The following is a 12,600-nucleotide window of genomic DNA, read 5'->3' on the forward strand; positions in this document are numbered from 1 at the left end:
TTAAAGCAAAAAAAGTTTTGAGAAGTGCTTGGTCTAGAGAAAATATTAGTTTTAGTTTTTTAATCTTGTTCTATAGAACATATTCTTTCAAATAAGTATATATTTTACATTGCTGCCTATAATAGATGAAGCTTTCCTTTATGAAATAACTTTAGTCTGAGCTCACAAATTTTATTCTGTAGGTGTTAAGAAAGCTAAGGAACTATGTATTTATACCTTACAAATGGAACTTCAGTTTTCCCAAGAGTTCTTCAAGAAACTTAAGAAAGTTTGTATTTAACTAAAACACACATTGATCAAAACATTTAAATTTCTTCCATACATTAAATTTTGAGTAAACATTATTTATAGAGGGCACTTGGTTTATTTAGGAAACAACTTGAGTTACATCAGTACTGTAACCTAACTGTTCTCAGCACTTAAATTCAGGTGCACAGGGGGCCACCATGTGGCTACCTTGGCTCTAAATGCGCCCACACACCTGTGTGCACTCATGGGAACTACATCACAACTGTTAGGGCATTTGAATTAAACTACTGAATTTATCTACATTCTGTTGATTTATAATAGACAGTAGACCTTATACACAACAATTTTTATTAATGCAAAGGGAAAATGTTTTTTACCTTATTTCGTCTGTTTTACGTCTAGGTCTGTGAAAAGTCTCTGTACTGGGAAATTTAGTACCTGATTCTGAGGTAGTTTCATCCATGAGTCTTTCTTGAATCAAATGAAGTTTATCTAATATTTCTTCAAATAAGTCATTAAGAAGTCCTGCTTCCTTACATTTCTTAAGAAAAGGTGTTTTCACAATTGCATCTAATAAGGAAAACATTATTATAAGTAATGGTCTTATAGAGCAGCTAATCATACCACTTTATGGTTACTTCTTCAAACCTTGCCTAGTGGCTGATGAATATAATTACTAAATAACACACAACAGTGAATGAAGTGTTATAAGAGAAAACTTTGCTTATAATAACTATATAAATTAAGAAGAATTTCTAAAATTTAGCTTCAAATCCTTGAGATGACAACCTGCCCTTTTTTTTTTGTCAATCACTATGTCATTTTCCTTACTAGCCAATGACTTTTTTAAGTTGTCAATGGATCTTTATTTTACTTATTTATACACAGTGCTGAGAATCGAACTCAGTGCCTCACACATGCTAGGCAAGCGCGCTCCACCTCTGAGCTACAACCCCAGCCCTTCATCTACAAAACTCCTTATTTTATAAGAAATAGTGTGTGGGGTGGCACATTACTGGGTTCTGAGCTCAGGCAAGACCAGCTTCTTTATTAGGAAGTATATCCTCATATTGAGAAGCAACGCCCAATCCAACCCAACTTATTTACATGGTGGGGTGCTAATGGACTAAACGGCTGAAATACCGAAGAGTCAACGTTTTTACAAGTACTGGAGGCTGTGTTATAGCTGTCGCTGAGCACAAACCTGGGGAGCCGCTGTTCTTTTCTTTCATTGATTTTATGAATCTATTGAATGTTGTCGTCTCGGGTTGCTAAAGGGAGAGAAAAATCAAGATTGTACTGTTGGTATTTAATACATAAAAGCCAATCCTCTGTGTATTATTAAATGCATTTTAATGGGAAAATGCATTTAATTATACATGCCTTATATTCTTATGTAGATTTTTTTAAAAAAAGTTATTTTAGTTGTAGATGGACACAATACCTTTTTTATTTTTTATATGGTGCTGAGGATTGAATCCAGTACCTCACATGTGTTAGGTGAGCACTCTACCACTGAGCCACAACCTCAGCCCTTCATATGTAGATATTTTACTTATAAAACAAGGTATTTGAGAAGTGTGTGTGTGTGTGTGGGGGGGGTTGGTATTGGGGCTAGAACCCAGGGCCCCTTAACCACTGAGTCTCGTCCCCAGCCTTTTTTGATTTTTTTGAAATGGGTCTTGCTAAATTTCTGAGGCTGGGGGAGAAACATTTGTTTTTTGAGATAGTTATGTTTCCCAAGCTGACCTTGAGCTCCTGGGTGCAAGTAATTTTCCTGTCTCAACCTCCTGAGTAGCTGGGACTACAGGCAAGCCACCTCACCAGCTTGAGAAACACCTCTTGAATAATAGCAAATAGTAGAGGCTGCTGGCTCATATTAATTTGGCTTATATGAGCTGATATTAATACTAGTTAAAATCCTGTAAGTATTTCATATACTTTAGAAAATTATAAGAATTACAAACAAGGTTATATTGGATCATGTAGCTGGGAAATATTGACTGTACCAGTGCTCAGCTATACCCTCAGCTCATGTAAGGACCTAAGCACTCTATAGTCAGATGTTCTAACTTGGTGTTAGGGGATGCTTTACAGAAGCTGTGGGAATAATGTCTCCTTCAGAACTTCCAGCTTCTCCTTACTAATTTCATCATTAAGAATTATCTAAAAGCTTCCTGAATAAGGGATTCTTCCCAAAAGGGCATGCTCAGGCGCAATCTCAGGTTTATCTAGTCAGACAACTCAAAGGAAGCTGCTGTCTATTCCAGTGAGTTGGAAAGTACATTTCACCTGAAATTCAGAATGGTTTAAATAAGGACACTAAGAAATTTAAAGCTATAAGAAAATTTAAGTCAAATTACCGGTACATGAATGCCTGTTGGGAGTCTTTTCTTCCTTCCTCGTTTTCTTTTTACTCCATCAGCTAAAAATATAAATCACTTAAGTTGGAATACATAAAGGAAAAGATTGACATATAAAATTTGGAAAAGCCAGAAGTTGTTACAAAGTCAAAAGATCCAGCAAACAGACTAAGCATTTTCAACATACAGAATAAAGGGCTTTTTTTTTAATATTTATTTTTTAGTTATAGGTGGACACAATGTCTTTATTTTTATGTGGTGCTGAGGATCGAACCCAGTACCTCACACAAGCCAGGCAAGCACTCTACCTCTGAGCCACAACCCCAACCCTTAAAGGGCTAATTTTTAAAATATAAAATGATCTTAGTGAATATGAAAAGGAAATAACTGAGTAGTAAAACTGGTATATGGAGAACTCTTCAGGAAGCAGAATCACTGAATAGAAAAGTGAATAAAGTAGGTCATAGAAAACAACTGGTGAGGGGCTGGGATAGTGGCTCAGCGGTAGAGCGCTCCCCTAGCATGCGTGGGGCCCTGGGTTCGATCCTCAGCACCACATAAAAGTGAATGGAATAAAGGTATTGAGTAAAAAAAAAAAAATGGTGAAAAGATATACAAAGTAAAAAGTTTTCACATATCAGACTGATAAAGATGTTTAATATACAATATTTGCAGTGATTTGGGTAACTGTACCACAGATGTAATCTCTGTGGAAGATAATTAGCCACAAGTTATCCAGAGTTTGTTTATATTCTTTGAATCAGTAACTTAACTTTACAGTGTAGTTTGTGTGGAGGCAAAGATGTATGGGGAACAAGGTTAACCATGGTATTAAATGTAGTAGAAAATATTAAATACTATTAAATGTAGTAGGAAATAACCTACATGTCCATCAAGCAGAGAATAATTCTATTGTATGGCTGTCTCATGGAATACTGTGCATAAGCACAAGTGTATAAGCTTATGCAGAAGGATCTTGAAAGTATAGCAAGTGAAAAAAGCAATGTATATTAGTGGTATGTTTATACAAACATTCTTTGGAAGAATTCAAAGAGGAAAGGACTCATTTACATCCTCTTTTTTGTGGTGCCAGGTATGGAACCCAAGGCCTTGTACATGTCAAGCATACACTGTACCACTGATCTACACCAATAGCCCAAGATTATCTGCTTTTTTTTTTTAGTTGATGTGCCTTTATTTTATTAATTTATTTATATGCCATGCTGAGGATCGAACCCAGAGCCTCACACAGGTGAGACAAGCGTTCTACCACTGAGCTATAACCCCAGCCCCACATTATGTTTTTTAAAACTTACTGTTCTCTATCAGTAAACACTGATTAAGAGCAATCTCTTTATGGCATTTCCTCAGTTAAAAGGGTAATGACTGAAAAATAAGGGTAGAGATACTGTTCAGAGAGTGCCTTTTGCCCCCTTAAAATGTAGTGGCATGACACAGAACTAAGTCTTTTCAGAGAGGTCCTGACTCCAGGTCACGGCGAACCTTCTGTATTTAGTACTGGTAAAACACTGGTGTTCTGAAAGTACACTGAAGGCACTCATGAATGAATGTACATCCCATAACTCCAGATAGGATCTATTCTACCTTAATTAAAATGAAATGCTAACCATGCATTTTTGGGAAGTTTTTATTCAGGGAGTATATGACACCTTACTAATTTTACCTACTGAAAATTCTAATATTCTTACAGGAGAGTAGTAGTCACAAAAGCCAAAACTTTTTACAGTGTCTAGTTTGGTCTTATCACTATGGTGAGAACTGCCAGAATAGGTCTAATTCACCATTAAAAAAAAACTAGTCAAGCTAGGCATGGTGGCACACTTTAACTCCAGTGAGTTGGAAGGCTGAGACAGGAGGATCAAAGTTCAAGGCTAGCTTCAACAACTTAGTGAGGCCCTAAGCAACTCAGTAAGACTCTGTCTTAAAGGCTGGAGATGTAGTTCAGTGGTAGAGTAAGCCTGGATTCAACGTCACATTGTGCACAGAGAAACTGACAAATTTTATAGGTATGTACAGTTTTGACTCAAAGATTTGTATTTTAATTCAGTGAAGCAAGTAAATGACTATTCCATGTCTTATATAAATGTTTGGTTTTCTTTAAACCCACAATACTGAGATTGTAGAGACTTACCACTCTGAGCATTGGTTGGTGATCTGGGAGCATGATGTTGGCATAACACCCTGAAAATATGCAATTCCAAAGAATCATTAAATCTTTTAATAAACAGTTTTCAAATACAATGTCAATTTCCTTGTGATTTAAAAAGGTACTAAATTTTCATAATTGCTACTCTTTAAGTATTAACTTTTTAAAATATTTATTTTCCTGTTATACATGGACACAGTATCTTATTTTTATGTGGTACTGAGGATTGAACCCAGTGCCTGAAGCATGCTAGGCAAGTGCTCTACCTCTGAGCCCCTTCAGTGTTAACTTTTAAAGAGAAATGCTAAACCAGTGTAAAATTAACCCACATCAAGTGCGGATGAGTCTGTTAGATATCTTCTCTGCTCTCTGAATCTTAAAAAGATTATGTTCTCTGAAGGAGTAGTTGAAGTCTTTGAACAGTACTGGTTCACACTCAGTGGTTAGGGGCATTTGACTATACAAAGATACCTAAAGATCCAAAATCTTCTAAGACATGAAAATTTCCACGAGACTACACAAAGCTTGATTTTCAACAATACACAAAAGTGCACACATTAATTTATGAAAAATTAATGGCAGATTTCCAGATCTTATATCTAACCTACTAGAGATGAAGTGAGAACTGTGCAGATCCTGTTTTCTTCCTGCATTTCTTCTGTCTCAGTTGCAGCTACTTCTCCCTTCTTTTCCTATTGAGGCTGATGGTCAGGATGCCGTGCTTCCTCTCATCTTCCACGAGGTCCCACCTCCTCTATGCCACCTTCCCAGCAATACCCAGCTAGCCCCTCACTTCCCTGCTTTAGGTTCTGGTAATCTCTGAGAACTTTCATTTCCCAAGTACTCAAGTTTCTTCCATTCATTAGCTCTAATATAAACTCAGTGAGTTTTCCCCAACTTCTTAAGAGAGTCATGACTTCAATTGCTTTTGTTTTGATCTTATGTTCAAAGTCTTTGTAAAAAAGTTATATAAAATGGGCCCTTTGTAAAGGTTAAAAAAAAAGTGAAATCTGAGCACAACCTATGAGTTTCTTAGCAAATTGAATATTAAAAAAAAAAGTACAAAAGTTGAGCTGGGCTGTAGCGCATGCCTGTTACCCAGTGGCTCAGGAGGATTGAGAGTTCAAAGCCAGCCTGAGCAATTTAGTGAGGCACCTAGCAACTCAGTGAGACTCTATCTCTAAAAAAAAAAAACCAAAAAAAAAAACCATATATATATATAAATAAATAAATGTCTGGGGTTGTGGCTCAATGGTTCAGCGCTTGCCTAGGTTCGATCCTCAACACCACATAAAAATAAATAAAGGTATTGTGTCCATCTACAACTAAAAAAAAAAAAAGTACAGAGGCTGTGGCTTAGTGGTAGAGTGCTTGCCTCTACCACTGGGGCACTGGGTTTAATCCCTAGCACCACATGAATTAATAAGATATTGTATCCATCTACAACTAAAAAAAAAAAGTACAGTCCTAATGTCTCAAGCGACAAATGTAACTTGCTCAGACTCTATATTTGAAGATGAACTGGTGTGGTAAAGAGCAAGGGACTCGGGATCCCTGATACCCAGCTCTGCCACTTATCAACTGTGTGACCCAAGGAAAGTTCCTAAGTGGCCCCGAGCTTTATCTGTAAATAGGGATAATAGTGGCTACCTCCCTGGACTGACTGACATAACATTAGTATAGCACTTTGAGTTTTCGTGGCAAAAAGTGGTTATTAAATAAGTTAATAAAAGTGCCTGGGACACTTAGGTAAGGGGATCCTACTCAGATCTGAGTAGCATTTTTAAAAAAAATCACTTTATGAACAAATCTTACAAAAACTTTTAAAAAATGCTCTCATAACACCAATCCTATTACTCAGAACAGGTAGCTATTTACTGGTATAACAGTGGAAATTACATTTATTCCACATACAAGACTGGAGACATCAACTGATGAGCCTGTGGCTATATAAGTAAAAAAACTACTTCCTGTGTCAGAAAAGAACAGCTTTGAACTGGTCCCTATTTCCTGCTTCCTTTTAGGCCACTCTTGCCACTATCACAAGTGATGCTTTTTACCAGGAAGGACAGGATGCAGGGAAACTTATAAAAGCAAAACTAAACCTTGTATTGTTTTTCTATGATACTGAGAAAAGGTGTTATAAAGTTTAGTTCCCAACTGGGTATCCCCCTGTCTTGTCATTTGAAAATCAGTTATATAAATTTAGCTTTTTAAAGTCTCTGTCTTAATTTTCCTATTCCTATCCCAATCCCCCAAACGTAGGTTTAAAACTGTTGTGTTAAATACTTATAAATCCCTCGAGCTCCATCAGCCTGTGGAAATGCGTTGTCCTTTCTGGCACAGAAAAAGTGGTAGTTCTTGGCACAAGTTTTTAAGTCACATCCCACGGTGGCTCCTCTTTCACGACACAACGTGCATTTCTACAGAAGAATAGGTTTTACTAAATAAGATCCAGTTTTTCATAATCTTTGTTAAAATTTAAAAATATAATTAGATGTTATTTAAGCCAGCAGTCTTGAAAATTTCAGCAAAACCTCAACTAGTGAATGCTTGGCCTGGATTGTTCCATAATGATCCCATTAAAAGCAGAAAATGCTTTTTCTTTCAAAAATCAATGCCTTTTTAAAAGAGATTTCAAAAAATCAGAGTTGGCAAACTTATCCAGCTTGAGGAGGCTACTGGTCCTTGAAGGGTATAGGAACCCGAGACAAGAGCAGCTCCTGGCGGCCTGCCTGGAATCCCAGGTAGTCATGAGGCTGAGGCAAGAGGATCCAAGTTCAGTAAGAGCCAGTCACTTCTCTTAGATTCCTTTCTGGGGTAACATTAACTGTCTGTAGGGTTGCTATTGAGGATAATGTGAGATAAAATAAAGGAAACTTCTTTGGAATCTATGTAGTAGAGCTTCCCCCCAAAAAACAAATCAAAAACCCCAATTGAGCCATATTTTTCTTAGTTTAGCTTATCTGATCCCTTGCTTTTATTTCTCAATCTGGTATTTTATTGAAGGTGGTGTAGAGATGGTTAGGCAGACACTGTGTGGCCCCAGAAACCTGAGTGGTTTAGGGAATCCAGCTGTGACCAAGGCTGATTAGGATCATCTTCTGGCTGAATGACTGGTGGCCCAGTAAGACCATCTTGCAAAACAGATGGCTCACACGATTCCCCAACATCAGCACAAGCAAACGTGTAAATAAAGACAGTTCAAATGTAGGTGAGAAATAAGATTAAGATAAAAGGTGGGATTCCAAGTCAGACCATAAAAGAATGAAAATTTAATTGGGGGGGACCAAAAACTCTCCCAAATAAATTTTAAATGGATTAACACTCTAATTATGAAAGCAAATTAGGAAATAAAGGGGAAAGAAAAAAAGGATGGTGTGTGGTAAAGGAAGGCTATCTAAGGAAGGTAGAAAACCCAGAAGCCACAAAGAAAAAGATCTGACTATATAAAAAATTTAAACTTTCATATTTATGGCGACATATACTATTTGAAAAATTTAAGACAAGGAAAAAGATGGAAAGAAAAATGTTTACAGCCAGATGCGGTGGTTCATGCCTGTAATCCCAGTGGCTCGGGAGCCTCAGGCAGGAGAATTCAAAGTTCAAAGCTGACCCCAGCAATTTAGCAAGGCCCTAAGTAACTAGCAAGTCCCTACTCAAAAAATAAAAAGGGCTGGGGATGTGGAGCAGTGGTAGAGAACCCTGGTTTCAATCCTTAGTACCAACCCCCCCCCCCAAAAAAAAAACCAACAACAACAAAAAATGTTCGAAGAATATTAGATACAGGGTTAAGATAATCCTCCACAGGAAAATGGTAACAGGCAAATCCCAAAAGAAATACAAATGGCAATAAACATTCATTTGCTTAAAGTCTTTGCAGATGTACAGTATTTATTGTAGCTCTGATGTGGCAGACATTGTTGAAGGATAAGGGGTAAGACAGTGGACTAAGTAGAAGGTACCTGTCCCCATGAAGTGTATATTCTAGTGAGGAGGGGGTACAATGATTAAATAAAGCAAATTTAAAAACATCTCATGGTGGAATGGGGATGTAGCTCAGTGGTAAAGTGCTAGAGTGCCTGCCTAGCATGTGAAAGGGTTAGATCCCTGGCACTGCAAAAACCCCCAAACAAAAATATAAAAACACCTCACAGAAGGGTTTATGCATTGTATCTAACTAAAATAAGACAAATGACAGTGTCATTGGGTCCCTACTTCAGATTGGGTGGTCAGTAAAGTATCATCTAAGGTGGTAATAGAGAAGGTTGGAATAATAAGAGCTCCTGGCAGGGAGAAAGATAGTCTAAGCAGAGGCCTTCATCCTTGTGGCAAGAATGAGCCTCCTAATGGGCAAGCTCACCAGAAAGGCAAGAGGAAGGCCTCTTGTTACAGCAGGTGAGTGGGCTGGGGGAGAGTCTCATAAGGGCAGGGTCATGGAGGGCTTACAAGCCAGAGTACAGCAAAGTAATTTTATCTTTGTTTAAGGGGAACATAAACTGACCAGTCTTTTTAAGAGATCAATCTGCTGTATGGAGAATGAGCCGGGTAGGATGGCAGGAAGAAATCAGGGTATCAGCAATCTTCAGCCACCTTTGAGAGAGCTAGACCAGTGATTTCAGTGGATTAATGATGCCAAGACAGAAGTGGGTAGACAGTGCAGTATGTCTAGGAGGATTGCTAATGCTAATGGGCTTGATGTTGTGCAGGGATGTGATGAGGGAGAGATCATTCTTAGACTTCTGCTTTGGGTAATGGATGAATCGCGGTGCTACTTACTGGGGTGAAGAAGGAATAGATTTGGATGGGGTGGATTGTGTTATCGGCCAACTTAAATATAAGATGCTTTTGTTATCTATGGAAATGTGTCAGGTTAGTAGACTGGAATTCTAGTGAGGGGACAGGGCTGGAGATACACAGCCAGGGCATGGGGGAAGAAGTAGCCTGAAAAGTAGAAGACACCTAGTGTGTGTGTGTGTGTCCCCAGAAAGGCAAAAGAGCCAGGTGCAATGGTGCATGCCTGTAATCCCAGCATTCGGGAGGCTGAAGCAGAAGGATCACAAGTTCTAGGCCAGCCTCAGCAACTTAGCAAGGCCCTAGGCAACTTAGTGAGATCCTGTCTCAAAATAAAAAATAAAAAGGGCTGGGCATGTGGCTCAGTGCCCCTGGGTTCAATTCCTGCCCCCCACACCCCACCAAAAAAAAAAAAAAAGGGTACTTCAAGACACAGGGTGTGGACAACTGGGTGAATACAGCTGAGAGGTTAAATAAAGGTAATCGTCAACTTGGGGTTGGGAGGTTGGAGCAAGGAGAGGTTTTAAAGAGAGATGACAGGATGTGAAACAGGAAATGTAGAAGGTGGAGGGTGAAGCAAACATACAAGCAAAGTGATGAGGAACCTTCTGATGTTTGCAGCCATGAATCTAAGTCAGTCACTATATTTGTGGGTTTTCTCCATCTCTTCAACTGCTCAAGTGCTGGTGCTACTAGGTTTATGCAGACAACAGACATGTTCACCCAAGGATGGGACTTTGCCAGGTGAACAAGGAAGTGGTGCAGGGGGGTGGTGGGAGAGGGTGGTTGGGGTCTGGAAGACACTGCAGAAGTGGGCCATGGTGATGAGGTGTGGCCACAGATTGCAAAAGGAAGAACTGTCAGGGGAGAGTAATGAGACGGGTGGCAGAGGCCCAAAGAAAAATAATGTTCAATCTCTCCAGTGACCAGGGAGCTGTGAAATGAAGTTTTCTATACTTGGCAAAAATAAACAAGAATAGTGACACTCATTTTTGTCAAACTTTCTTTGACCATTTTGTCAGTTCATATCCAGCAAGAGAAAGGTCATCCCCACACATGGAATAAGAGGCCTTCTTTCATCCACTATACAAAGAAGTATAAATCAGTACAGCCTTTCCCAGGGGATAGTTTGTCAGCACAGTTCTTTTTTTTTTAATATATATTTTTTTAGTTATACATGGACACAATATCTTTAATTTGTGTATTCATTTTTATGTGGTGCTGAAGATTGAATCCTGTGCCTCACATGTGTGAGGCAAGTGCTGTGCCACTGAGCCCCAGTCCACAGTTCAACATTTTTACAGGAAATTCTGACTCAGCAGTGTCATTTCTAGGAGTCTGCACTACAGAAATGCTCAAGCAAGCACACAAGGATATATATGCAAAGATGTTTGTTGCAGCATTACTTACTATGGTGAAAACTCAGTACAGATTCATTATTTAACAAGGGAACAATTTTATGACTTATGGCACACTTTACAGAAATCCAGGGGTTCAGTAAAGAGAATAAATACCATGGAATCACACGCTTATAGTTTTGCAAACTGCCTTCCATACTTCGGTACATCCTGTTCCCTCTCTTGGAATTCCCTGCCCATCTTTCTTTTTACTTCTCCACTATACACTAGGACCGGGGTCCAGAAGGCCAGCTGCAGGGAGGATTCTACCCAGTCAAGGCACTTACTCTGTACTAATGCTGCCCAACCTTGACCTCAGGTGACTGCACTCCTCTCTCCTTTATCCTCCACTTGCATCCCAAAGTCTGCAAAACCCCCCAGGTATACCCACCTCCTCCTGCATATTACGCCTTTAGTCAGCTGCCCTCATTCTTCAGCCTGTAGACAATCTCTAGAATCTAATGGTGGGTTTCCTTAAATCTACCCCATTGACTCCACTGAAATCCACTAACAAAGAGCACAAAAATAATCTTTCAGTTATTTTCTAATTAGAGGAATATCTACTCACTCAATTTATCACACCCAAAGTCCTTGAATGGACTCCAGTGGCCTCCCTATCACTTTATCAACATGATTTATATACCAGTATCCAATCTCCTATAAACACCCAGGGCAGGATCCATACACTCTGTTTTTATGCCTTGTTTTAGGATCTGCTAGTGTTACGTAAGCTGAGAAAGCATAATTTGTCAAATTCCATCTAGACTGTTCTCTCTTCACTCTGGACTTTCCATTTCTTCTGTTTACAAAATGGGCATCATTGGGTCTGTAGCTGGGAGTTTTCAAAGAACAATGTATGTAACGCATACTGCAGGATGCTGCTGATGTTGACATTTTACAAAGAATAAATGCTGGTTCTTTGTCATTAATCTTACCATGATTGTGGAAGGATGTGAGGCACTCATACTTATTATCTTGCTTGCTAAGCTGTGAGTGCCTTTCACAGGAAGTCTGTGGGCCTAATGGACCCAGGAGGAGAACCCCTCAGCATTCTGTCCTTCCCAGATAGCCCCCTGATGACTTTGGCGCCAAGGGTAGATCCTGATAAGTTATGGCTGCCCCTGGCAACTGATGTAGAAAGACAGTTTAAGATCAAATTAGAATTCCAGAGGCTTCTTATTCCATGTGTGAGGATGAGCTTTCTCTTTTGCTGGATATGAACAAAAAAGTATGATGCTCCAGGTACTACATGCAGCCATCCTACAGCCAGCAAGGGACAAGTTGATGCTGGGGATCAGGAAGGCAGGGGGAAGAAAATGGGCCCCTGATGACATCATTGATGTACTAAGGTTGGTATTTTCTCTGGTTAAGCATCCTCTTTGTTAAAGCCAGTCTGAACCAGGGTTTCTTCTACTTACAGCCAAAAGCATTCTAATTCATATCTACTTTACTAATGCAGCCTGGTAGTTTATTTTAAAATACTAATCTTCTGGGCTGGGGTTGTGGCTCAGTGATAGAGTGCTCGTCTAATATGTATGAGGTACTGGATTCAATCCTCAGCACCACATAAAAATAAATAAATAAAATAAAGTCATTGGGGCTGGGGCTGGGGCTGGGGTGTAGCTCAGTG

The 12,600-nt window shown here is 39.1% G+C and overlaps 1 protein-coding gene across 1 annotated transcript in view; it reads right to left on the bottom strand.

The window, feature by feature from the left end:
- LOC308655960 (histone-lysine N-methyltransferase SETDB2-like) overlaps window positions 1-12,600 on the bottom strand; it is a 93,323-nt gene that overhangs the window by 24,895 nt on the left and 55,828 nt on the right. The window contains exons 17-21 of the mRNA XM_081306464.1: window positions 7,069-7,202; window positions 4,765-4,814; window positions 2,613-2,674; window positions 1,454-1,520; window positions 688-819 (exon numbers count right to left, since the gene is read on the bottom strand). Of these exons, the coding sequence (XP_081162590.1) occupies window positions 688-819; window positions 1,454-1,520; window positions 2,613-2,674; window positions 4,765-4,814; window positions 7,069-7,202 (445 nt within the window). The remainder of the gene's footprint in view (window positions 1-687; window positions 820-1,453; window positions 1,521-2,612; window positions 2,675-4,764; window positions 4,815-7,068; window positions 7,203-12,600) is intronic.

This window comes from Spermophilus citellus (genome assembly GCF_964194105.1).
Source record: "Spermophilus citellus genome assembly, chromosome: 1".
Taxonomy (NCBI): domain Eukaryota; kingdom Metazoa; phylum Chordata; class Mammalia; order Rodentia; family Sciuridae; genus Spermophilus; species Spermophilus citellus.